Source organism: Bidens hawaiensis, unplaced genomic scaffold, assembly GCF_021521415.1.
Source record: "Bidens hawaiensis isolate Kalapana, Puna unplaced genomic scaffold, B.hawaiensis_p1.1 tig00000512_1, whole genome shotgun sequence".
In the NCBI taxonomy this organism is placed as follows: Eukaryota; Viridiplantae; Streptophyta; class Magnoliopsida; order Asterales; family Asteraceae; genus Bidens; species Bidens hawaiensis.
In genome coordinates, this window is record NW_027491033.1 from 3,336,892 (window position 1) to 3,363,875 (window position 26,984).

The 26,984-nt window shown below is 34.1% G+C and overlaps 2 protein-coding genes and 1 pseudogene across 3 annotated transcripts; 2 read left to right on the top strand and 1 right to left on the bottom strand.

Annotated features, from left to right (window-relative positions):
- The first annotated feature begins 5,173 nt into the window (after nucleotides 1-5,173).
- Nucleotides 5,174-7,248, top strand: LOC143634193 (thaumatin-like protein 1). Its single transcript, XM_077102349.1, has 3 exons — nucleotides 5,174-5,493; nucleotides 5,587-6,256; nucleotides 6,567-7,248. The coding sequence occupies exons 1-3, from the start codon at nucleotides 5,424-5,426 to the stop codon at nucleotides 6,919-6,921; spliced, it is 1,095 nt and encodes a 364-aa protein (XP_076958464.1). The 5' UTR covers nucleotides 5,174-5,423; the 3' UTR covers nucleotides 6,922-7,248.
- A 5,638-nt stretch (nucleotides 7,249-12,886) lies between these two features.
- Nucleotides 12,887-15,671, top strand: LOC143631479 (endo-1,4-beta-xylanase 5-like). The gene is made up of 8 exons (XM_077100244.1): nucleotides 12,887-13,011; nucleotides 13,115-13,149; nucleotides 13,219-13,339; nucleotides 13,422-13,594; nucleotides 13,694-13,795; nucleotides 13,878-14,024; nucleotides 14,103-14,741; nucleotides 15,279-15,671. Exons 1-8 carry the CDS (start codon nucleotides 12,936-12,938, stop codon nucleotides 15,615-15,617), a joined length of 1,632 nt encoding a protein of 543 aa, XP_076956359.1. The 5' UTR covers nucleotides 12,887-12,935; the 3' UTR covers nucleotides 15,618-15,671.
- A 2,796-nt stretch (nucleotides 15,672-18,467) lies between these two features.
- Nucleotides 18,468-22,136, bottom strand: LOC143634201 (endo-1,4-beta-xylanase 5-like; annotated as a pseudogene). The gene is made up of 8 exons (XR_013153809.1): nucleotides 21,744-22,136; nucleotides 21,630-21,664; nucleotides 20,895-21,051; nucleotides 20,637-20,809; nucleotides 20,459-20,560; nucleotides 20,242-20,388; nucleotides 19,107-19,744; nucleotides 18,468-18,964 (listed from the first exon to the last, which is right to left on the bottom strand). The product of XR_013153809.1 is annotated as an endo-1,4-beta-xylanase 5-like (transcript).
- Between the last annotated feature and the right edge of the window lie 4,848 nt (nucleotides 22,137-26,984).

Genomic DNA, 26,984 nt, shown 5'->3' on the forward strand with positions numbered 1-26,984 from the left:
AACTGTCTTTGTAAATAACTAGACGTGCAAATCTGCCTCCTATATTTTTCGATCAAATCAGCCTTGACTTTCTTTCTCTCTTTATATTTAGTCTTCTTTTCTTTCGACGAACTACACCTCCCAAATATTAATTCGATCGACCTTCAAATTGCATTGATATGAGCCTACGCTTTGATACCAATTGTTGGACTTAATTGGATCGAGCAATACGAACAACACCGATATTTTGTGAGAACTCCTCACGATTCTTTCAATATTATTAAGAACGAAAACCACACAAAATACAATAACCCTAAACCATCTATTTATATTAAAACCTTAACTTGCTTACCAAGAAACCTAATTAGACTCAAACTAGGAAACTAAATAAATTAATAATAATAACCAAAACTTATTCCTAATTTAATAAACTAAACCGACTCAAACTCTTTAAACTTTAAACCTTTATCAAGATTAATACTTCAAGTTCTTGATCTAATTAAGGACGACTTGTTCAGTTTTGCCCCGCTTTTGTTTTTTTTGCTGCTAAGGTACGGTTTCTGGTTTCCGTCACTCATAGTATAAATTATATTCCGTTACTTCGTTACAGTTTCTGTTTTCGTTTACTTATAGTATTGACTCTATTCTGTTACTTTGTAGTACGGATTTTTGTTACGGTGAGTTATATTTTGAGTTCAGTTAGTTTAATATAATATATTTTAGTTATATGTTTTTAGTTTTAGTACTCTGTTACCCGAGCAATTTCTGACTTGTCGTTGGGGCGTCAACGGCATGGCACTTGTCGTGACGGTGCGTAATTAAAGTTCACGGCGTCTCTAACTAGTACTTGTGAAGTATTAGGGCCACTTAGAGGCGTATGGATCGATCCTAGTTCTGTTCTGTTTCTGACTTCTAATTTCTGGGGGATGGAATAATGCGTGTACGCCACACGTACCATCTCATTAGTGCATAGAATAGCTAACTGTGTACCCCTCTGTTTCTGTTTCTGGCTCTGGGTGTTTCTGTTATAGTTATGATATGTTTTAATATGTTTATATATATTTACATCTGATTATGTTCCGATCGTGGATCGGATTTTTGGTAAGCTTCTGTTTCTGATTTGGTGTTGGTTCCGAGTTTATATTCGAATCGGTTTTTGGTGTCAACTTAGTTCAGTTTCAGTTCAGTATGTATATTTTCTTTACGCTTGTCCATCTTTACATGTACTATTGTTCTTTCCATTACTGGGCAATTTTTGGCTCAACCGTATTTTCTTGTTTTGTTTTTCTTATTTTGTTTTCAGGTAATCCGGGACTCGGGGATATTAGTGATGAGAGAGAATAATGAAGTTCAAGCTTTTAAAAGTTAATTCATTTTGGTTTAATAATGTGACTTAGGTTGATTTGATATCTGTAATAGTGGCACGTCAGCCCGTTCCGGGTTGGGGTGTTACATTTTATGTCACATCATCCTCTTTTTTTTTAAAAAAACATGTGTAATAAATAATGTTCCTTAATGTCCTCTTAGTCAATACACTTCAACAAAACTAATGAACTTCATTGTAAAAAACGTAATTTCCTTATAATGCCCCGGGGGATGGTGTATGAGTTTTATCCACCCATATAATGTCTCTATAATATCTCATTACACATGACCGGTTAATCATTTAGATAAAGGAAAAAATGCATCTTATACCGAACACAAAAGTTGAACAAAAAAATAAACATCCAAATCCAAGTTCATATCACGTTATACATTAATTTTGATTTCAATTTTCAGAACAAAAATGAAAGCTCAAAATCGATTAAGCGAAGATGTTCATCGAATGTAAAATTATAACTGTTTCCCTCCCGTACTACTTTGTTGGCACAAATTTATGTTTTTAAGTATAAAATTTGTTAATTTTTAAAAAGAAAATAAAACTCATTATACTTTTGATTTATTTTCTCAATAGAAGTTCCATCATATTTTTCGAGTTAATTAAATTTCTAAACAAAAATAGACACTTCAATATCCTTATATTAAATGAGGAAATTGTTAATGGGTCGCTTTGTCCACCCAAAAGCCCCTATAGCATCAAAAGCACCACCTCATGATGTTATGGGCTGTTTTGAGGTCGGAGGCCCTTCTTACAAAGCGTCGGGTGAAGAGACCGTTTTGGTGCCAAATGATGAAGAGGGTGGGCGCTTCCCAGTTCCCATTACACCCTTTTTTTTTGTAAAAAGCTCATACGATAACGTGTGATCACATGGTAGAAAACGTCATTATTGAGAGTTACATCCATTACGCATGGTCTTACCATCAATAACTTTATTAATGGCGCTTTTTGTTATGTTGCACTCACGTATACCCATTTTTAGTGATGATTGCTTGAGATTTGAATGTTGTCAAGACTAACATACCATCTATATATATCACATGGGGATTAGATTTGTCATTTAAAAAATATGTATGTATACTACATTTGTTAACTTTGGTTTTTTAACAACTTTTTACAAAGAAAAGAAAAGAAAAGAAAAGAAAAGAAAGTATTTATTACATTATTGAGTTAGATTTGAATGAAAAGATAGGAAAAATATTTATAACTTTACAATTATTTCCTCATAGCAACATGAAAAAGAGAATTAATAAGATAGGGTAAATTAGTATATGGTAATGAGATATAAATTTTTCTTCACAATCCGGCCATATTTGACAGAAAAGTTAAGTTTTGAAGGGACAAAAACTTAATTTTTCAAAACTTAATTTTTCCTTCCATTATCTTATTTTAATGAAAAAACTCAAGAATAAAAAAAAAGTTTTCTTTTTTTTTTCTTTTCCAATCTCTTAAATAAAGTGTTAAAGTTGTAAGAATTAAAACCCAATATTAATTGTAGGAGCAAATATCGTATATTCGTATTGTCAAATATTGTTTGATGGATATTTTCAAGCAATATACGTCCATACAGGTTACTTATTTTGTGTGATCTATACTTAACTAGTACAGTGTCAGTTAGCAAGTGAGGAGATATGTTGGTGGAAGTCAAAGATGCTACTGCAAATGCAACCGTGCATTAAAAGACGAGATAGAAAAAAAGATAAAACGAGTATGAAAAGGAATCCAAAGTGCACAACCCCTTCTATTTGGTTTTCACTTTTCATGACGTACTGAAATACATAGCCTTCATGAATATAACAAGACCATATCGAACACATAAACATTTAGTAATTAATGTTCATAAGAAAAACTTGTAATTATTATTTTCACAAAACATTTTCCAAATTATTCGAAAACCAACTTAGCCTAAAAGGATTTTGTAACTTTACAAAAAAGTAATTTATCTTTTCCTAAATAAAAATTAATCTTTATAACCTTTCTTGGAGATGAAACATTTTTAATAAAGGCTTCTGTGAATCTAGAGGCCGGGTGTGTATTATTTAATTTATTATTAACCTTAGTTGTACAAACTAAGAAAATAAAGAGAAAAAACAAATCCCTACATTAAACGTCTGGTCAGGTGGTACAAGTTACAAGCACGTCTTTAAATGACTAGAGAGTATATATCACCACATTGTCTTCATCGTTAGACTATACAATTGATTGGATACCACAATATTGTCTTCATTGTAAGAAGATAAAATTGATCACCTTTAGCTTCTCCATTTCAAGTAAGGGGGCCATCTTTGTTAAAGAAATGTAAATCTAAAGAGTGAAGTGCTTCTGTTAAAAAGAATATGTATTGGTTAGGGTTTTTATTATATTTTTACCATAGCTATAAAGTATATAATTTGATTATGTTTTGTAATTATTCCCATTATATCTTTAAACAGAGTTAGCAAATATCTTACAAGATTTTATTATTATATATGATATTAAAACCTTTGAGTATTTATTTTATTCTTTTCTTTCCATTCCTCTTAGCTCTCCGCGCACCCATATATAGGTTGGTCGTCGACTCTATTCCCTTTCATCCCCTTAAGTAACGACCTTCTTTCTCTTATTTTTCCTCTTGTCTTGCTCAGGGACGCATTGCACCTATAAATATAGATTATGTTTTATCTAATATAATCTTTCGGTACACGTGCCCCCACAATCATAACTCTTGCCACCACAACCGTTGGTTCTTGTCACTATAGCTTAGTTGTCGTGTCTATTGTTGTCACTGCTATGGTCGTATATTGGTCGTTCTATTGCCACCTTTCCACGCCACGTAATTTCCCACATTTTTAATATCGGATTTGTAAACGGGTGAACATATTTGCCTTATCAAACTTTTGGATAATCTCGGTCCTTCTGATTCTTTGATTATCTTTAACCTATCATAACAGGTTTATTTCCGTATTATGAGTATTTACACAATCTAATCTTAGACCTTTATATGGTCTGATTTTCATAGGTTTCAAACCTCGTTGAAAAATGTTAACTTCGTTTATAATTTATAACAAATTTTCAAAACATTACTTAATAGGCAATCACCATAGGCGGACCTCGAGTCCTTTGTTTGATTTGCCATATTTCTTTTGTTAAAAATAGACATTAACGTTTATTTACCATGAAGAAACGTTCATTTATCAAAACCTTTTTGAATAAAAATAACAACGAAAGTTTAAACTTTTAAAGGCCTGACTATAGTCTTGTCTAAGATCTTAGCTTAGATAATAATTCACTAAAGCAATAATCATTACCTTAATAAGTTTAACAGCTAGCTATGTTGTTGGTCAGTTGTGGGCAATCGGGAGAACATTCACTTAAATAAACGTCAGGATATCGTAAAATTGGGACGGGAATTTAGGCTTGGAAGCACGACTAGTGGTTCAGGAATGAATATCGAGAGTAAAATTCAAAAAACCCAATACAACTATGACTCAACACTTTTAAACTTATCCTAATAAACTCAATAACCATAATAACTTTAAACAAATAGAATTTAAATAACCGACTCAAGCTCAAACTCTAATAGTTCAAAACTTTATCAAGATTAACTTATCTAAATCATCAAAATAACAACATAGCTTGATAGAGTGGGACGATGATGAGAAATAAAAAACTATAGGATCGTAAATGGTTTCAGGAGTTTTAATTCATTTTTATATTTATTTTTATTTCATTTAAAAGATTAAAAATTGATCGAACACTATTGGTAAAAAGACTCAAATGTGTCGCTCTAAAAATATATTTGTAATTAGCAAAAAGTAAATATGTGTAACACTAATAACGGGTATTAACCAACACAATGTAGTGTTAAAAGGGTCCCTTTATCCTCTATGTTCCTCACTAGTCCACAAAAACAATTTGCCTTCCGACCGTTTGTGGGTTGGTGGCTACCTCTCATTACTTCACCATTTTTCTCTTCCACCACCACCACCACCACCACCACCACCACCACCACCCACCATCACCGCAACAGTACAACCACTGACTTTATAAAAGCTCATAATAACACAAAAACACAAATCCAAAAAACATGGATCTAGTTCTTTTCTCCCCCTATCATATTCTCAACATCTTTGTAGCTATCTCATTACTCTCCAATGGTAAACTCATCTCACATTTTCCAACTATATTGTTACTATTATTATTTTATTGATAACATTGTCTAAGATTTGCTGTTTATTTACACACTACAGGTGTTTTGGGAGCAACATTCACATTTGTCAACAAATGTGACTACACCGTCTGGCCAGGTATCCTGGCCAATGCTGGGAGCCCTGCTCTGGACGCTACAGGTTTCGAGCTTCCAGAGCAGAGCTCCCGTCTATTCCAGGCACCGGCCGGCTGGTCCGGCCGGTTCTGGGGCAGAACCGGATGCAAGTTCGACGCATCCGGTTCTGGCTCATGCCAAACCGCTGACTGTGGCTCCGGCCAAGTCGAATGTAACGGGGCCGGAGCCGCACCGCCGGCTACACTCGCCGAGTTCACATTTGGCACCGGCGGGTCGGACTTTTACGACGTCAGCTTGGTTGACGGGTACAATATTGCTATAATTGTGGAGGTTTCTGGTGGGTCGGGTTTGTGTGCGACTACCGGGTGCGTGAATGACTTGAACCTGCAGTGTCCGAGTGAGCTGCGGGCGGAGTCGGGTATGGGTTGTAAGAGCGCGTGTGAGGCGTTTGGGAGTCCGGAGTATTGTTGTAGTGGCGCGTATAATACACCCGCGACTTGTAAACCGTCGGTGTATTCGGAGATGTTTAAGTCGTTTTGTCCTAGATCGTATAGCTACGCTTATGATGATCCAACCAGCACGTTCACATGCGCTGGTGCAGACTATACGGTCACGTTTTGTCCTTCTATGCCAAGGTTGGTTCACTTGTAGTACTTTATGCATCATAATTTGTACGTTTACTTGACATCCATTATCAAAGATAATAGTGACATGTTATTCATACACTTATTCAAACATAATAATGCATCACTTAATATTATTTATGTATTATTTATGTATTTATTTGGCATATCTTATTCTCACATCGTATAGGTTATTTTGATTTTATATAATTTTAAAAACCCTGAAATTAAAATTCTAAAAGAAATTCGAGAATTTATTATTATTTATTTTACAAGCAACTATTTGTTGCGACATTTAATTGGTGTATTAATGTTTTGGCAGTCAAAAATCATCAAAGGACACGTCTCCTCCAGCAACCACCACCGGTGGTAACACTAACACTAACCCTAGTGGCAGTGATGAGTCAGTTTCCGGGTCAGGTACAGAATCTGGATACGGATTCGGATCATATTCTGGGTCAGGGTCCGGATCAGAGACTGGTTTGGGGTCAGATTCAGAAACTGGGTCGGGTTCGGTAACCGGGTCCGGGTCAGGGTCAGGAACAGAAGCCCTTGAGGCTAATGGTTCATGGTTAGCTGGTTTAGCCATGGGTGGTTCAACAAGGACTCAGCCTTTTGGTGTCACTATTTCTTTAATTATCTTGTCTTGGCTGAGCTTGCTTTGTGTTCAAAGCTAAAATTTATTAATCCAGAGTGTTGTACAACTATTTACGCATTATGTACAAGTTGATGTAAGTGTACTTTTCTGGATTTAATTATTTTTGCTTTTGACAAAAGACAGCGAGATATGGGGGAATTTTCTTTTTGGCAGAGAAAATACCTCACACACTTCGAAGTGACCAGAAGTGAAATTACAATATTACCCTTTTGTTAAAAGGTGAGAAAGGTGTATGTGTGGGGTAATATTGTCTTTCTAGCTTTAGTTATTTTATGGAAAAGTTGTAATTTGTAGTAACACTTTTCTAGATTCGTGTTTGTAAAATATTATTTAATAATCTTAGCATGCGTTCTTTTCAATTTTTTTTTAATATTTATTTACTCAGTTTAAACAATTTTTAAGTTAAATTGGATTTTATTTGCTTAACAGAAAATTTACATCAATATATTGGATTTTTTTCCCTAACCAATTATCTAAAGGGAACAAGAATATTGGACACCAATTATCGCATGTGAAAAGAATTTTAAGATATAACGAATCATATCGTCCTAATAATAAAGTGATAATTCATAAAATATCGTTTCTTGAATTTGTCTAGCATCTTTTAGGCCTATCATGGATTCCTCGTGCGTATTATATAGTTAGTTTCTTTTTATACAATTTGTAACAACCCTAATCGGGTACTAAACCGTTCAAAAGCAAAAACAAATTTCACGCGTTAAATTATTGAAAAGTTTTAGGACTTAGAAAGTCTTTTACAACAAAATTTCTTTTTACACCCCCACACATTTTTCAAAAACAAATTCTTCAATGTAAACCTATGCGTTTTAAAAGCAAAATCTTTTATGCAAATTCACGCGTTATAGAAAGGACGTTCATAATATCTGAAAGCTTATACCAGAAAGTCAAGCGCATTGGGATTAAACTCTTAAACTAAACAAAAATTAAATGTAAAAACCGAAACCACGACTCAAATCGAAACTGGTCATCTAGTTGCAGGTTTCCAACGATGTAGAATCCTCTAACCAGCGATAGAGAGGCGGTGGTGTTCGCTCACCCATTGTCCATGATGGCGTTGTTTTTTCCGTGAACCCCTTTTCATCCTCTGCTAGGATACTGGAGATGGTGGCTGCAACGTTGGTGCGACTGTACCAGAGACGGAGAAGGTGGCTACCACCGGTGTTGTACATTGTTTATATAATTGAAAATAAAAAAAAATGAAAAAAAGGATCAAAACATGAATGCCACATGGCAATTGAAGTATAAGAACCCTTTTTGCACCCTCGACTGTGATACCGAAGACAAAGGTGGCACAACCGGAGGCAGAAAAGCTGGTGCGGTGGCAGGCAGTACCCGAGAATCGTTAAAAAAATTTTTAGGCTGAAGACAAGAAAAAAATTGGGCTTTTAGTAAATGATTTTTTTATTGGGCTTAAACAATTAAAATTTTAAATAAGCTTAGCGGTTATGATTTGGATTGTGATATATTTATTTTAATAAAAATAGGGTTAAGTGAAATGTGTAATTGAGTTTAAACATTAAGAATATATATTTAAAAGTAATAATATATATATAAGATTAAAAAGAATTTGGGCCTATAGGGTGATCTGGCTAGAGATGATCACCCTCCCACCATCAAAGCCGCCTTGTGCGGCGGTACGAGACAGAGAAGGCTACTAATGACGGTGTTGTATGTCACACCCTAACCAAAGGCGGAGGAACATGCCGGGGTGCAACCGATTGCCCAAACAAAAGACACTATTAAAGTGACAATATTTAATCAACTCATTTATTTCATAAATCATTAAACAACAAATTTTGTTCACACAAACAAATTGAATACAAGTAAACAAATATATTGTTAGTTTTACTAATATCCTAATAGTCTTGATAATGTTTTTCGTCAAGTTCTCGAGTCAACCAAAGTCAAACCTGTAACATTTAATAAAATAAAGTTTGTCAACACAAAGGTTGGTGAACAATTCATAAGTTTGAGCATATAAGTATATAGTAATAAAAAGATCCACAAAACTAGTATACGGAACAATAAATAAAAGCAATAATTTGGATAAAATCGCTAATAGAATTACGTTAGCGACACATAGCTATAAGGGGATGCCAAATAGTCTAGGATTTAATAGTTATCGTTAATTGCATTACGTTAACGACACCTTGCTACAAGTGGATGCCAAGTAGTCTAGGATTTATAGACTTCCACCAATCAAAAGCGATAAACACATAAGCATATAATCATAGAACACCAAACCGAGCAAGTATTTAAGTAAAGTATTCAATAACGTTTGTGGTTTAAGATTCAAGTATAAAACATTTAGTTGAATAAGTATGAAATGTCACCCCCAAAATAAAAGATAGAAAACGGTGTATGAAAGTACTCATGTTCAAGTAATAAACTTGATCAATAAAATGACGGGTAACCGGAATGATGAGGTTGAACGAGCAAGGTCTAGGTGAAAGGAAAACTTGAATATGAAAGGTTGTCTAAGAAATCTTAAAATAAATTAAATGAAAATAATTACAAAACAATTTAAAGTTGAATGTTTAAAATGTAAATATTTAAGAACTTATCGTAATAACTTTTAAAATGTAAGTTTGCTCGAAACCGGGTTAAAGTATCTAACCTTATTATTCACTTAACCTATGTTAAGTAATAAGGTGGGTAAAATTCAAGAATGCAAGTTACTTTGGGACAAAGATACTAAAACGGGTTTCAACGAGTGTTTCGGGTTTTTGGTTCGGGTCTTGATAATTGGTCAAACCCAAAATCAACTTTCCAAAATAATAAATGTTATGAGATAACTCAATAAAACTTAATAAGACTCAACCAAGTATGTAGTTCTATTGTTTTAGAACAACAACGTACGTTAAGCGAGTGTTCGGTTTTATCGGTCCGAACTTTGTTATGAGATCAAGTTGGATCCAGGACCGGCCTTTAGGGAGGGCGGGGTGGTCGACGGCCCCGGCTCGACACCCCGTTAGGCCCGATTTAAAAAAAAGTTATATGTAGTTTTATGAGTAACAAGATGTATATTTAATGTTTAAATCTAATTACATAACAACTAGTTTGACTTAGTGGCAAAGAGGTGTTACTCCCAACCAAAAGGTTGTGGGTTCTAGTCTCATTTGGAACATGTTTAAGCTTATTTTTATATAAAACATTTTTACACAACTCAAATTATAACCAAGTATGACCATTTAAAAATTTATTTGTTTAAAGCTAATAAAATACTCATTTACGTCTTCGGCCCAAAAATATTTTCGTCTTCGGCCCAAAAATATTTTTGGCTTCTCGGAGCCGGGCCTGGTTGGATCCAACATTTCTAAGTACTTAAGAGAATAGTTAAAATCAGTTTGTAAACTATTTTTAAAGAAATATACGAGTCTTGATAGCTAAAAACACACTTGTGTGTCTTAAGCGAGTGAGAATCGGTATAGTTCGGTTTGGTCCGGTTTCCATCTCTCAAATAGTTCATCGATGGTCTCCACATGCCCAAATATCCAAGAACTTGTATAATAATATATAAATGAAGAAAACTTAAGTTTTACAACCAAAAGTTAACAATAAAGTCTTTAAACAAAAGTTCGGTTTTGGTTCGGTTTCCATCTCATAATACGTTCCTTGATGGTTTCCACATGCCCAAATATCATAGATTGTATAATAATGTACAAAAGAAAATACTTAAGATTTACAACTAAAAAGTCAACAACAAGTCTTTTATACAAAAGTTCGGTTTGGTTCGATTTCCATCTCACAACGAGTTCATAGATGGTCTCCACATACCCAAAACTTGTAAATGTGACAAACAAACTAAAATGAGCAGAAGTTAAGCATGATTAGTAAGCAATAATAAGGTTAGATTGTAAGATGCGGAAAATATATAACAAGGACCACGTAAGTCCTACATGAAGATTTGCCTTACAAGGTCCGGAACCTCACCGATCGGAACCGGAGAAGTAACTACCAAAGGTAACAAGGGGTGTATATTATATATATGTTGTATAACCATAAACAACTGTTAGTAAGACTATATAGCTAATTAGAATGAAAGATTAAACTCAGTTTGACTTTGGAAGTCAAACCTACAAGAACACTAAGAAAATAACATTAGATCTTTGATGTTTGAGAGAGTTTTTTGGAGTTGTAGCTGGGGAAAATGAAGGGGAAAGGGGTGTATATATAGGGTAATTTTGATGGTCAAATATGGGTGTTAAACACAAGAAGTTTCATGCAAAAAGGGATCAAAACAAAGCATAAGACAACAAAACCCGTAGCTACAGCTGATGCTGCTCGCGCTACGCGACCGTAGGAGGCTCCCCCGTCGCGCGGCGCGACAGGGTGGAGGCTGGGATATTTTTTAAACTTTCAAAAATGACAGTTTGGCCCATGGAGTTGGTTTTAAGTGTTTTTAACGCGTTTTAAGGCCCGAAAAGGATGTTTTCAAGACCTAACAAGTGTAAAACAATATCGTAACATAAAAACAATCATTTTGATTATGTCGAGGGTTTCGGTTTACAAAAACGGGTCGGTTTATAAACGAATAAAATAACGAAAACGAAATGGACCCAAAATTGACGAATGTCACATTGTACATTGATATACACACGGCCAACGCCTGAATGCTACACGGTAATAGAAGTATACGAACTTAGAGCAATGATGAAGTGGCCTTGGCATTGTGATGAATGTACGTACATGCAGGTCGTAAATGGCAAATTTTGGACGGATTTGCGTAATAGGATGGGTGATGAATACATGAACGATTCTTGCATTTGTTACATTAAAAGGGAATTCCTCCAACAAGTTTCGGTTGAAGAAGTAGTGCAACGATTTCAAAAGATGAAGACTCGTAGGGTACAACTATAAGTATTTTTTTTAATTCGTAAAGACTATTGTATTGATATTATGTGTTTTTTAATTTCTAATGACGGTGTATCTTTTGTTATTTTATCGTATTTTTATTACGTAATGAACTTTTCCCGAACCTCAAACCGACCCAGAATTTTTTATATCTGACTCTATGAAATTGAAACATCTAAAATTAGTGTCCCACCTGAAAAAAATCTTGGATCTATCACTGCTAATTGCATGATACACAAATCAGTTCAAAGTGGAAGGATTTGAATTCTAGGGTAAAGAGGTTAAAATGTAGATGCTTTAGGGTGTGTTTGGGATTCCTTATTTTCCCCTCCTTACAACTTATGAAAGTTTAATAAGTCCTTTTTATGTTTATAAAGTGTTTGGGAATACATAAGGACTTTTATTTTTCTTCTTATCAACAAGGCTAAAAAAAGGGTTTTCAATAAGTTGAGATTTGGTAACTTATCAACTTATAGGTTTGAAATTTCCATTCCACCCTTTCATTCCACACATCTCTCTTTAACCATTACACCCTTACATCAATAAGTTAAACCAAAAACTTTTTAAAAAACAACTTATTAACTTATTGACTTTTAAGTTAATCCAAATACTTTTTTGAAAACTCATTCTTAGAAAGTCATAAGTCCTTTTTAACTTATCACAAAAGGCCTTTTCAACTTAAATAAGGAATCCCAAACACACCCTTAATATCACAATTATATTACACATGTTATGAACTTATAAACGTACAGATAACTAATGAATTTGTATTTTCTGTTGTCGTTTTCTTATTTCCTGCGACTTCTTCAGATTGAGTGACATAAAACTATTTACATAAGATAACAAAAAAGACTGATGAAAATGTTCAGAAATCTAACGTTAGTAGTAAATTTAACCGACAGAAAGAGCTAAATTAGCGTGCAAATAAGCCGCCCAAAACCAATAAACACGGCTCCTGAACTATATTCCAACATGTTTTTCAATTATGAACACTAATATAGTACAAAACACCAGCACAACCTTTGACGTTTTCCTAATAAATTACAAGATTTTTAAACTGTTTGTTTCAGGTTTTGTGGTCGTTCACAGGCCATACTTATACGTACCTTCATCATCTCTCATTTCGAAACCGTATCGATTTGAGTTCAAGAAGACATAATGGAACGTCAACAACTCGTTTTCTTGACAATGTTTGTTTTGTTTCTCGTCATAGCATCTGCTTCAGCAACCGAAGGTACTCATAGGACAATATGATCAACAACTCTATTTTCAATCCTTTTTACTTATTCGTAGCGCAAACTAACACATTGTCGATTGTTTTGTTCTTAATTTTGTAGACGGGCCGTCTTACGATTATTCTGGCTACATAGAGGTAAGTTTCGAACCAAATGTTTTGGCATCCGTTTTGAGTTCTTGATTGATCTCATATCGTTTTTGTTAGTGCAAAAATGAGCCCGAAGACCCACTTTACAATGGTGGGATTATTACTAATCAAAATCAATCCGTTTCTTCTTCATTCATGTTGCCAAATCTTTCGGGCGACACAATCTATTCATTCTCCAGTTGAGTTGGCTTTGATGCTTAACTTTAAGCATTGCTTTGATCCAACAAACTTGTAGCTTACACTAGTTTTATCCAATATAGGTTGGGTGAAGATAAACGGCTCTAATGCAACCACGATCAAGGCGAGCCTAACACTAGACAATGACACAAAAATGTGCATAGGAAATGTGGTAGCAAAAAGTGAATGCTGGTCGTTTCTGAAAGGCGGATTTGTACTCGATTCACCCTTGGACCATGGCATTGTGTATTTTATGGTAAACTTGTGTTTGATCTAATGCGGTAAACTGAAAGGAATAATAATCATTTTATGTATTTATCAACAATGTGCATGTTTGTTTTCGTGATTCTTGCAGGATTCCAATGGGAATAACATCAATGTAACACTTGCAAGCGCTTCTTTGCAACCGTTTACACATCAACAATGGCAAGCGGATCAAGAAAACACCATTAATAAAGTAACAACAAAGCTACAAAACGTATAAAGTTATTTGAAATTTATTTTTAACGTGTTATAATAACCTACGCTTCCAATTATAGGAAAGGAAGCGCGCTGTAACAGTTCATGTATCCGATGTGGATGGAAATATGATTGAAGGAGCTAGAGTCGTCGTCGAGCAAACTAATAGAGATTTCCTTTTTGGTTCAGCTATATCAAAGACCATTCTGGGAAACTTACCATATCAGGTAAAAAGTATAACCGTTACACATGCGATAGAACCTCAGTTAAATAGTTAATGTCAACAATGTTGTTGCCTATTGTAGAAATGGTTCCTAGAAAGATTCAATGCAGCGGTTTTCGAAAACGAACTAAAATGGTGTGATACTGAGCCCGAACAAGGGAGTGTCAACTACACCATACCTGATTTGATGCTAGATTTTGTGAGAGCTAACCAGATTACGGTTAGAGGGCATAACATATTCTGGGAGGACCCTACATATATCCCTTCGTGGGTCCAAAACCTGACCGGTGGCACGCTGTACTCAGCTGTCAAGTCACGAATACAAAGCCTAATGACTCACTACAAGAACCAATTCGTCCACTGGGACGTTTCAAATGAGATGTTACACTTTGAGTTTTATGAGCAACGACTTGGTCAAAACGCTTCGTTGGAAATGTTTCAACTAGCCCATGAAACTGATCCGTTAGCGTTGTTGTTTATGAATGATTTTAATGTGGTGGAGACATGTGGTGATTTGAACTCGAGTGTCGGTGCATACGTTGCTAGGATGAAGGAGATTGAGGCGGGTGGGGTTACCATGGATGGTATTGGGTTAGAAGGCCATTTTACAACCCCGAATCCGCCATTAATTAGAGGTGTATTGGACCAACTTGCTACATTGCAACTTCCTATTTGGCTTACAGAGGTTGATATTAGCAACACCCTTGATAAAGATACTCAAGTAAGGGACAAAGTTATCTTACATTTTATACAACTATTAAACAAAGAACCATATCACATTAGTGTTGCTTTGTATGAATTATTATCAAAAGGCATGATAACAAGTGGGCGGTTATTTTGGTTGGCTTTAAATTTGGATTATTCTTTATCTAAGATAGCGACTTTAGATTCTTGGAGTACGCAAATCTGACTTTATCAGATAATTCTTTAACCTTTTTGTCGTTTTGTTGTTGAAGACGCTAGCTTGCAAGGTGAGAATTTTTCATTTTTGATAATGACTTCTAACAACAAAAGACAAAATTCTAGAATTTTAACGTTACTAGATTCTGCAAAGTGAAGTCGCTATCTTAGGTGACGTCTAACTCGGATTTTTTATGTCAAACCAGAAAACCCACTTATTTGTTGCTTGTTCAAAAGAACCCTTTTTTTAGGAAATTTGTTTTTACTAGTGAAAAAAAGAAAATGAAAATTATTTTGACTTTCATTGATTAATATTTAGACATAAAACATGTTGACTTTTTCTGTGTGTTGTGGATAGGGTAAGTATTTGGAGGTAGTGTTGAGAGAAGTGTACTCACACCCATCAGTAAATGGGATAATGCTATGGACAGCAATGGATCCAGAAGGTTGCTACCAAATGTGTCTAACAGATCCCAATTTTAAAAACCTACCTGCTGGAGATGTTGTGCACAAATTATTGTTGAAAGAATGGTCAACGGGGGTGGTCATTGGTCAAAGTGATGAAGATGGGACTTTTAGTTTTGATGGGTTCTTGGGTGAGTATATGGTCAATGTTGACTTTGGAAATAGGACTTATAATTCGACATTTTTCATCTCCAAAGGAGATGAAACCACCCATTTTAGTATTCAATTGTAGTTTCTTTACTTGACAAGAGAACTCCACCATATGGAACCTTTATTACTCTATTTATTGTATTTATGATTTGAATTAATGTTTTTTTTTTGTTCAAATTAAGTTCATATTGTAGCACCTACCCACCTGCTGTCCAATAATCCCAAATGTATATGAACAAATTACTCAAATAACAAAATGAAAAAAATCATCAATAGTCGTTGCCACTTAATTTGCAAAGTTAGAAAATTTTTAATTTTTTATATGACGTTCATATTATTTTTGATGCTTGAAATTATTAAAAATCCTACGTCAAACTTTAGGGTAGAGGTGCACAGAATACTCAGTTCTGGACCCGACCCGGACCGGTTCCAACTCGTACCCGGCCTGATTTTGGGTTTCTCACCGGACTCGACACGGACCCCGTTCCACCTTTTCCCGGTCAAAACACGACTTGATCCAACCCGAAAAAAACTCAGTCTAATATCCGATTATACTCGGAACCGGTTCATGCCCGATTCCTGACAATACCCCGTTTGTATCCTTCTACTTTAGGGGTCAAGTCGGGTTGATTCGAGTCATATAATAAAAATGCAACATTCAATTGATAAGCAAAACACAAACACTTAACACAAGGTGTCATGTGTGTGTGTTTTTTCCTTTATTGATTTCAAAACTAATGAATTTCTGAGATAACATAGGTCTTATAAAGGGTCTCTGAACTAATGGTATCAAGGTGTTGGATACGACTTTATTTTTCAAGTAATGATGGTTCAAATCCTATGGATGACAAATAAAAAAAGTGTTAAAAAACCACAAACAAATCAAGAATTAAAGTTTTGTAATTATAACTCATAATATTGAAAAAAATAACTACTGAAACAATCAAAACCTAAAAATAACGTTGATTCGCTAAATAATCATTTTTCACCTTTGATTTTGTCTCCCACAGTAAAACTTTCATCAATGGTGTCATTTATTGCATTTTCACTTTCTTCACATTCACCGTTTGTTTCGTCTGTTTCATAACCCGGCAAATGTTCACCGTGATATATCCATACATTGTATGTTTTTTCAAAACCATTATGTATGATATGAGTAGCAACAACTAAGGGAGCATGTTTTCTTGCATTCACACATTTTCTACATGGACAATGCATTCGACCATCACTATCGGTGTATGCTTTACCTCTTTCTGCAAAAGCGAGAGCTCCTTTCATGAACGTGGGATTGACCTTATTCATGATTTTAGTCCAACTCTTATCCAAAGTCATTGCAAAATCCAGCTAACAACAAACGTACATAAACTAGTTTTCAATATGACTGCAAGAAATTGGAAGGGAAAGATTTAATTATCGTGTTCCTGAGTTTGAAGGAAATAAAAAGAAAAGTAAAGATTTTACGCGTTAGAAATCCCGTCCTTCCAAATCTCTTCAATTTGGAAAGAAATAAACATAAATTTTTAATATATTTCTCTCCATTTTCATTTCATAAAAAAATTGTAAGAATACAGTTTTTCCTCCTTTATTTTCCCTCGTTAAATGAAACTGGAGAACACGACATATGATCTTTACAGTCACAAAGCAAGTTTTGGAAGGCAACAAGTCAGGCAAATAGATTAAGACCTCTGATCTTTTCAAAATTTATAAATTTAAGCTCCTGAGTAATACTTTATTCATAAATTATACCTATTATTCATATTGAATCCTTAAGGAAAACAATTATAAATTTGAATGAATAAATTTCAATGAAAGATCAAACGAATACAATATCTCGACATGATGCTTATAAGAAACAAACTAGTTAATGGAGTTGAATATATATTACCTGATTAATGAGCAGTCGACCGATCCTATAAACTGTGAAACTACTTGACAAGAGGGTTTGGGAGACAATGAAATATGAATGAAGGTCGGCTGTGGTTTTGAACGTGTTCTTAGGTCCCAGTGTAGTTTGTTGTGTAGATTAGGGAGAAATTTCGGGTGATTACTTACTTATTCGTGTACATTATATATTACCGGATTTAATATTATTTTTTATGTATAATAATTTTCATTTTTAAGATGAGTAATGCTTGTTTTATTTCATGCATAAACTCTTTTTCTATTTGAATTTCTAAATGATACAAAAATAGAGTAACTCTAATTATAACTCCATAGCTTAAGCCATAGTTGAAATGTTGAATGTACTTTTTCACCTTGTTATTCTTGTAATGTTTGGCTTCTAATATCAACTCCTCAACTGAAAGAATGTTGAGATTTATTTCATTATATGGTTTCATGTTTTTTATTTAACTTGATTATCTAATTATACATTAGACTAAAGGCATGATCATTGCCACAAAACCTTCCATGCCACGGCCCACATCCAAAAATATTAATTGAAAGTCGACCCAATGAATTGAAGAAGTACATATGAATTTACAAAAGAATTTAATTTGTAAATCGAAAACTTAACATGCCCTGGTCAGGGGCGGGGCTACTCACATGGTTTGGGGTTTACCTAAACATATATAATGCAGAATTTGCGTCGATTTTCCGACCAAATAAACGTCATTATAAATATGTTATTTTTTTTGTATCGTAAGTTATATGAGTGTAATTACTGTGCTGGGCGTTTACTAATCTATCTTTTGGGTTTAGTGTCGGTACCGTAAATATCTAATCGATACCTTCCGAATTCGTGTAGCTTTGATCGTAAGATGTACGAGTGTGAATAATGTTTTGGGAGTTTACATATATATTTTTTTGTTTTAGTGCCGGTGTGGTAACGAACTTAACTGATACCGACTAAATTCATGTGGCTGAGCCAACGCAACGCGACGAGTTTGTAATTACCTAGTTAGTTACTCTAAGTCTCTAATTAACAAATGCGCCTTTATAAATGATAATTGTATCATGGTCCCTTCATAACAATACTTTGATAGACAATTTTGTCCATTGTGAATCTATAAATATATGCTTCTTATTGTCCAATTAAACAATACAACATTAATTAAAGAATTGCAGATTACTTGTTTACCTCCAAGCAATTCAGATTTGAATACTAAAATGTCTTGTTTCATCACTTCTACTAACCGAAAACGTCGAGCTTCTTGTTTTCCCCCCAATACTAGCCGTGACAGTGTATTCACCTAAGTACCCGTAAAAGCTAAAAGCTCCATGTTCGTCGGTTTGGCTCTTGATAACCCCGGTTTGCCATTCGTTTATAAGTTTGTCGACAATATCACCGGCTGGAAGATTTTTAAAATTGGTGTCAGTTAGACACATTTGATAACACTTTCCTTTCTTGTTCAAGGCAGACCATAACATTATTCCATTCACTGAAGGATGAGAGAAGCCTTCTCTGAGAACCTCTTCCAAATAAATTGCCTACACAAGAGACTCGAAAAATTTTAGAACAATATTAATAAACATGTATTTTTAAAGGACTTGATCATGGTGTCAAACTTACCTGTTTGGTGCGCGTCTAATGTATTCTATATGTCTAAATTAAATGGATTAGGATACTAACCTGTTGATCTTGATCGAAGTTACTCGAGATATCAACCTCCGTAAGCCAAATTGGAAGCTGTAAAGTTGCAAATTTGTCGATAATTGCTCGCATTAGAGGAAGGTTTGGCACACTAAAATGAGACTCCAATCCAATACCGTCCATATACACTCCATATCTCCTCAAATCCTTAATTTTTGAAATGTAACTGTCCACGGTAGACTTAACATCCCTACAGCTCTCAACGACATTAAAATCGTTCATGAAAAGAGTCGATAAAGGGTCGGCCTCATGTGCAGCCTTGAAGAATTCGTAAGTGGCATTTTCCCCAGTTTGTCCTCGTAGAAGCTGAAGTGAAGATACTCGTTGCTAACGTCCCAATGGACGAATTCGTTTTTGTACTCGGTCATCAGGCTCGTGATCCTTTGTTTTACAGCTAACTCTAGCTCGGCACTAGTGAGGTTTAGCACCCATGATGGGATGTATTTCGGGTCCTCCCAGAATATGTTATGACCTCTAGCCACAATCTGGTTTGCTCGAACAAAATCCAGCATTTGATTGGCTAATGTGTAGTTGAACTCCCCTTGTTTTGGCTCGGTTGCAGCCCATTTAAGCTCGTTTTCAAACACTGCTGCGTTAAAATGCTCCACGAACCATTTCTACAACAGAAAAATAAAACATTTAACCATACTGCTACGAAGCTGATCTAAGAATGAACACGATAATGTTGAACCGGCTAGGCAGATGAAAATGATAAAAAGGGCTAAAACACATAACTTGGGCTAGGAGTGGAGCTACAAGGCATAGCCAACGAAAAAAGGTCTTAATGAGCGAGAACATTTAGCAAATTTCATAACCCAGCAATCGGACACGAAAATTTTCACAATTTTTGGTTGTTACAATTGTTTCCATTTTTAGTGTAAAATGTGTAACAATTATTTATTAATTTATTAATTATCCATTTATTTCACTTCCATGTTTATTTCAAGGTTTATGTTATTTAAAATTTGACAACTGTAAAATTTAGAATTCTTACAAATTAAGAGATTACAAGTAACGTTTAAAGCATTAAATAAAATATCATAAACTTTAAAATTTTTCCTAATTTATATTTCTTTTGGTATGCATCAACCTCATATTGTGTTGTAAAACATACCTGATATGGTACATTCCCAATGATATTGTTGTTTATAGCCGACCCGAATGGGAAATCTTTTGCAACTTGCTCCACACGAACCGCGGCCCCTTGTAAGCTTTCACCTTGTTTATCCGACACATGAATCGTTACGGCACGTTTTCGTTCCTATATAATCAGCCAATGATATATTCAACAAAAAACATCATTTGTAATTAAATGCCTTAAATGTACTTACTGTGCTTATCTTATATTGTTGTTGAAACGACCATTGCTCTTTAGTAAAAGCTTGTAATGATGCACTAGAAATTGTTATGCTAATTTCCCTGTCGTCGGAGTTCTATACCATACATTAATGCATGTCAATAAAATAAAAAACTAAATATTTCAATATATAATTTTTTTGTATATCAAACCTGAAAATAGAGTAAGGATGGATTTGATTCTGAATCCATGTAAAATCCACCCTTGATGAATGACCAACAATCGTGACGCGCGACAACTGTTCCCACACAGTAGCGTGGTGAATTTTCCGACATTAGCCTTGCGGTAATCAACGAAGAATTTGAGCCGCTGATTTTGATCCAAGCTACAATTAGTATTCCGAGATGAACAAAATTAAAAATCAAGAAAATAATATGATACAAATAAAAGATTATGCTGGAAAACTTAACCAGAAAAACAGTAGAATGTGGAGGGAGTGAGATGTGATAACACAAAAGCAGGCCATGAGCTTGTTGTTCCATCAACTTCAACGATTAATTTCATCGTTGCGACTTCATTTTTGAGGATCCCTCCATTGTAAAGTGGATCTTCGGGTTCAGCTTTACACTGTTTTAATTAACAAGTTGAAAGACAACAAAAACAAAATTAAAATGCGTAAAGAGTTTATATAATTAAGTTCTAACAAATTTTTAAGAACTTTTTAAACTCACGCCAGTTCGTACAAATTTTTATATATGGAGTTCATTGATGTCAGACAAACGAACCCCATAAAGTTTTTCATCAAATAACCCATCCCAAACTATGTAGGGTTCACTTGACATCTAAGCGAGCGTGCAAATTTGCTTAGGTGACAAGCGAACTGTCTAAAAATACAATAACTTCTAAAAAACGCCGATCATAGTTACTCGAATCCTAAAAACACATAAACTATTCCAAAATAATTCTATATTTTTGTCATTTTTGCTATTTCCAAAAGTAAGGCATCACACTTCTGTTCATGCACCAGGAAAAAGAATAGGTCACGAGGCACAATATTATTAATTTTGAGTTTTGTTTTCTTTTAACATATAATTTGAATGAAGATCTAGCCCGTGATATGGTAAATTGTACTACACAAGATAATATAGTAATATCCAAATAACATGATATAATGCAGTAGTTTCATCAGAGAATCAATTAGTTACCTGAGTGTAAGCCGTATAATCGTATAGCGGACCATCTGCAATAACACATGTAACATCAGTTACAGATCAAAGGGATATATATATATATATAGAGAGAGAGAGAGAGAGAGAAACCGGTTGGAGAAGGTAAGACTGAAGGTGATGAGCAAAGAATGATTAAAACAACTAAAAGTGAAGAAAATAATGCCATTAATTTGCTTCAAATTTTCTTGAAAGTAATTAAGAATTTATTGATTTGCAACCCTGCAGAACTTAAAGAGACTTTCAGACCATGGCCAAATGCTTGTTCACGTGTAATATAATGCTATACACATGCCAAAGAAGACAACAATATACTATATGTATGCATATTTATAGGGAGAGAGTGAGCAAAGGGTATATGATAAAATAATGTGAATGGGTATGCCATGATTTAATAACTATATATAAATGTATTTCCTCTGGGGATAACGTGAGAAATACGGGGTTTTGATTGTTTTAGGCTTAAAATGTCCCCCATATGGCTTTCCTATCATTACAATCATTTAATGGTTTTTCATTTTTAATATGACTTTTAAATAAATATATGTGTGATTAAATACTTTGCATATATGAAATGGAGAGGAAAACATTGTAAAATCAATTTGTTATACTCACGATACCACATCAAGTTCCAACTCCTTGTACAGTGCCATAACAACGAGGGATTAGAAAACTACGGTAGCGCATGCTACGAGGCCCTGGTAGCCGTTTTAGGTACTCAATATATATAAGGGTCTTTTTGTGAAAACTATTTACAAAAACAAGCATACATTTTTTATTTAATAATTTAATAACGTACAATAAAATAGTTGAAATGCTTTGTTTGCTCATCTATTTTGTTATTATTTATAGAACATACACAACAACACATAATCACATATACACATGTGTAAATCATGTGTAGATCTATTTTCTACACAAAACCTATACTTGTATATGCAAGCATTTAAAATAAAAGAATTTAAACAAATTAGATTAATTGTTTTTATGTACATAACAAAAACATTTATATATAAGAAGTACAATTTTTTATAACTTTTTGTACCAGTTAAATGTTACACTTTACAATGATTGAACTCGTTAACATCTTATTCTACACTTTAACCGTCTCACCAAAGTAAAAATGACTTTTTATAACTACAAAGTACAGATTGTTGATATAAAAAGTTAAGTGATTTAGGTTTGTTATTATTTTTTCTTACAGTAATTTATTTTTGTATAATTAACTCTCCTTTGTAATTTAATTTTTGCAATATACAATTTCATTATTTGAGACGCTATGATACCAAATTACCCGGATGATCGATGCCATATGATTTTATGAAACAATATGAGCCATGTTTGTCTCAATGACCTCAATGAAAAAAAAGTTTACTATTCAAATTTCAAACCAATTATATCATTAGTTTTAGAATTTGTAATTTTTAAATTAAACCACGTGTAGTTATAAATAGCTGCACAAAACTCTATAGTAGATGTAAAAACTAAAAAGTATTATATAATATACTTTTGTGCATCTATTAGAGTGCATGATCTAGTATTATATTATTATTAGACTCTTGTAAAATAACCGTACACATTTAGCTTTTAGGTTAATAATTATTAGTTAATCATAAGGTAAAATCATATTGCACTCATTGTTTCAATATATTACATCTTTCTTGTAAAGAATAGCTACATGTTTCAAAACATCAAGTAATCAAGAAAATAGATAGTTTTTATTTATTAATTGAAACAATAAAGTTAACCAATATCCAAATTAAATTTGCCCGAATGACCCATCGTAGTTACGAGTAACAAAGGCCAAAAAGTGTCTTTGATCACCGCTATTGGTAAAACATTGTTAGTTAAGTGGCGAGGTTCAAACCTTCTTGTTGATATTTGAATGAATTTTAGATGGTGTACTTTAACAATGTGTGTCGCTATTCTAGAAAAAGTTAGAACATATTAAATGTGAATACTAGTAAAATCATAATAATAATTTATCATAATTCCATATAATTTATCTGCCAACAGTGACCTCATTCAATTTGGTTAAATATTGTTACCGTTGGTTTTCTTTTTCAAATATATATATAAAATCTTTAGTTTTCTGAGACGTAACGAATATATATGAGAGAGACTTCATTTTTTTCCCATCTTTGTTTCAAAAGTCAAGTCATTAATTTCTTTCTCTTCAAGAGAAAATTCTCATAGCTCTTTAACGTTTTCGATATTTTAAGCAACAAATTAAAAAGAGGTGGGAATGTTTATAATGGAAAATTTTTATTTGAAGGAATTTATATAAGGAAAATCTAGTTAAAAAACAAATTTACAAAAATATTATTTTGATAATTTAAATTATTTACTTTTAAATTCTTTTTAACATACATTTGTATTATAGACGAGTCACTAAAACACACAATCATTACTATTTCACTTTCATAATATTGAAACCCACAATTTGTGAGAAAACTCATTGCCTAACCCGAAACCCCCCTATGTTTGACACGAGTGGGAATTAAACCCAAAACTTTCCCCTTTTTAAAATTAGGTCTTTGGTTGTATCACTTCAACCCCTTGGACGGTAGATCATTGATTTAATGAAATAATTAAAAAATTAAACAAAAAAAATCTTAAGGAATATTAAAAGTTACTAGAAATTAATTAAAAATTCATAAAAAAACGGATATGAAGTTTAAAGAATAAAGATACTACAAACTAAAACTAAAATAATTTTGTACTAAAAGTTTAATTACAATTTTGAGTGAAAAAATGTTACCGTGAGTTTACCAAACTACACAAGACACGAATTGGAAAGAAACAATGAAAAGCAAAATGCATGCTAATGGGTATACAAAATGAAAAAGGCTCTTGACAAAAAATGGGTATACAAAATGAAATATAATCCACATCGGGAGGTTGAAGATACAAGGTTATGACCAAAAGCTTCACACTAATGGAGGGTGTTGATTACAACAACACATTTGCCGTGATTGCCAAATTGATGATTGTTTAAACTCTTCTAGCTATAGCCGTTAAAAGAGGATGGATATCATTAACTCGATGTAAACATTGTCTTCCTACATGATGATTTGGAAGAGGAAGTTTATATGAAAAATTCCTAAGGGTTCTTCAATAAAGATGAAACAAGACTGTCATTTAAAAAAGCGATGTACGACTTAAAAGCTTCTCGCATATGGTATCACAAGTTCACAATGGCTCTTCTTGAATTTGGTTGTTGGCGGTCCAAATCCAACCATTTTTCTGTTCAAAAACAAGGTTGATAATGCCTATGTTTCAGCCTTGATTTATGTCGACGATGTGATAATTGTCAACGTTGACAAGGAGAAAACTCAGCACACCTAAGCCAACCTTGATGGAAGGTTTAGCATATAGGATCTTGTGAACTTAAAGTACTTTCTAGGGATCGAAGTGACTCATTCGACTAAGGGTTTAGTACTCAACTAAACAAAGTACATCCTTGACATTGTCAATGTTGTCGGTCCAAGTCTATTCCCAATGAAACCAAATTTAAAGCTTAACAAAGGAAGTGAAGAAAACAAAAAATGATACTAATTAGTTAAATTGCTATATCTTCAGGCCACACCCTAACATAACCTGCTCGATCAATGTTCTTAGCCAATTCCTGGTGGATCCAAGATAAAATCACATGGATGCCGCCCTGAGGGTTCTCCATTAACCTCAAGACTACGCCAGGATACAATTCTTTTATCGAAGGATGGGAGTACTGATATTGTTACTTATTGTGACTCGGACTGACTTGGGTGTCTGTTCACCAAATGACCTCGAACGATTTATTTACTTAGAGATCTAAAAAGCAATAATTCGTCTTTCGTTCCTTGGTCGAGGCAAAATACCGCACTATGGTAGTGTCGATAAGTAAAGCGTTGAGGGTTTGGTGATTACTTGAAGACCTTTGTGACAACTAGACAGTAAGAGACATAACCAACAAGGCAACAATCTGGTGTTTGAAGAAGTACCAAGCACGTGGAAAGGGATTGTTATTTAGTTTGGGTAAGAGTTGATTATAAAGATATCTTACCAATTAAAATTGACACAGAACTGCAAAGAACGGACATGTTCACCAAGCCCATTGTATCACAACCATTAAGAAGTGTAGTTATCAAGTTGGGATGACAATGAAACATGAACCCGATGGGAACATCCAAGATATTTGAAACGGGTAATATTTGTCCCATTAGGGTATAGGACGGGTTTGAGATTACTTTTGAAATATATTTCGAGTTTGGGACGAGTATGAGATTTGTAATATACATATACCCGATTACTCCACCCGATTACCCGATAACATATTCCGGTTTTCCTAATTATATACCCGAGTAACCCGACATATAATATACCTTACACTTTATAATTTATTTTTTTGGTAGAATTGTTTTTTTTCTTTTTTTCTTTTTTTGGGAATTGGATGTATCATATTAAACTTGGATCATTAATTATTCGTCAAAACTTGTTTACAAGGGGGGACGGGGCGGTGCGTGATAAGCCTCCCATCACGCGTGATGGGTAATTGAACACCGCCGTCGGTCCTTTCTAGCAAGTGATGGGTGATAGCCATCACACCACCACCCCTTGTAAAATCCATCACATGTGATGGATTTGGGATTGGTGATGTGGCACACTACCATTGGTGGTTGTGTGTGATGAGAAATGAACCACCCCTCCCCCCCCCCCCCCCCAACAACTATTTGTTGTAACTGATTAGTGATTGGCAACATTTTATCGTAATAATTTTTTGTAATTAATTAATACTTATTCGATGTAATTTACCACTTATAATTTGTCAAAACCCGATAGATACCAAACTGGTTTTGGTCAGGTATACCCGGTGAATATATTTAATAAACTAATGGGAATACCAAAATTCACGGGTTTGCCCGATACTTGACGGGTAGAAAAAGGCAAGAGCCAGGTGAGACCCATTCTTGGTTGACGGAAGCTTCACGTGACTTTAACACCATCCGTGACCTGCTTCGTTTCCGTGATTCTCAATTCGTACCGAGTAGGCCCCTAATTGATTTTGCATCTTCATAATTTACACCTTTAATGTGACGAAACCATCACACAACATAAAGTTATATTATATTACCTTTTCAAAAATCAAATCATATACTTATCATTTCTTTATAAAGATCCAAGTCTAATTAATCCTATTTATTATACTTACCTCATATAAGTATGGTTGCTTTCAACTCATTTTCTCTATGTATATATTGAGGGGCTTCTTGGTTCTATGTGAAACCGTCATCACTTTGCTATTTACACATGTTTAAACAATCTTGATATTCAATCCCACCACAATTTTCCCGA

Coding starts and splice junctions, on each gene's coding strand:
- LOC143634193 (XM_077102349.1), top strand. CDS start 5,424: ATGGATCTAGTTCTTTTCTCCCCCTATCATATTCTCAACATCTTTGTA. Junction 5,494..5,586: donor TATCTCATTACTCTCCAATG/GTAAACTCATCT, acceptor TACACACTACAG/GTGTTTTGGGAGCAACATTC. Junction 6,257..6,566: donor TTTTGTCCTTCTATGCCAAG/GTTGGTTCACTT, acceptor ATGTTTTGGCAG/TCAAAAATCATCAAAGGACA.
- LOC143631479 (XM_077100244.1), top strand. CDS start 12,936: ATGGAACGTCAACAACTCGTTTTCTTGACAATGTTTGTTTTGTTTCTC. Junction 13,012..13,114: donor ATCTGCTTCAGCAACCGAAG/GTACTCATAGGA, acceptor TTAATTTTGTAG/ACGGGCCGTCTTACGATTAT. Junction 13,150..13,218: donor ATTATTCTGGCTACATAGAG/GTAAGTTTCGAA, acceptor CGTTTTTGTTAG/TGCAAAAATGAGCCCGAAGA.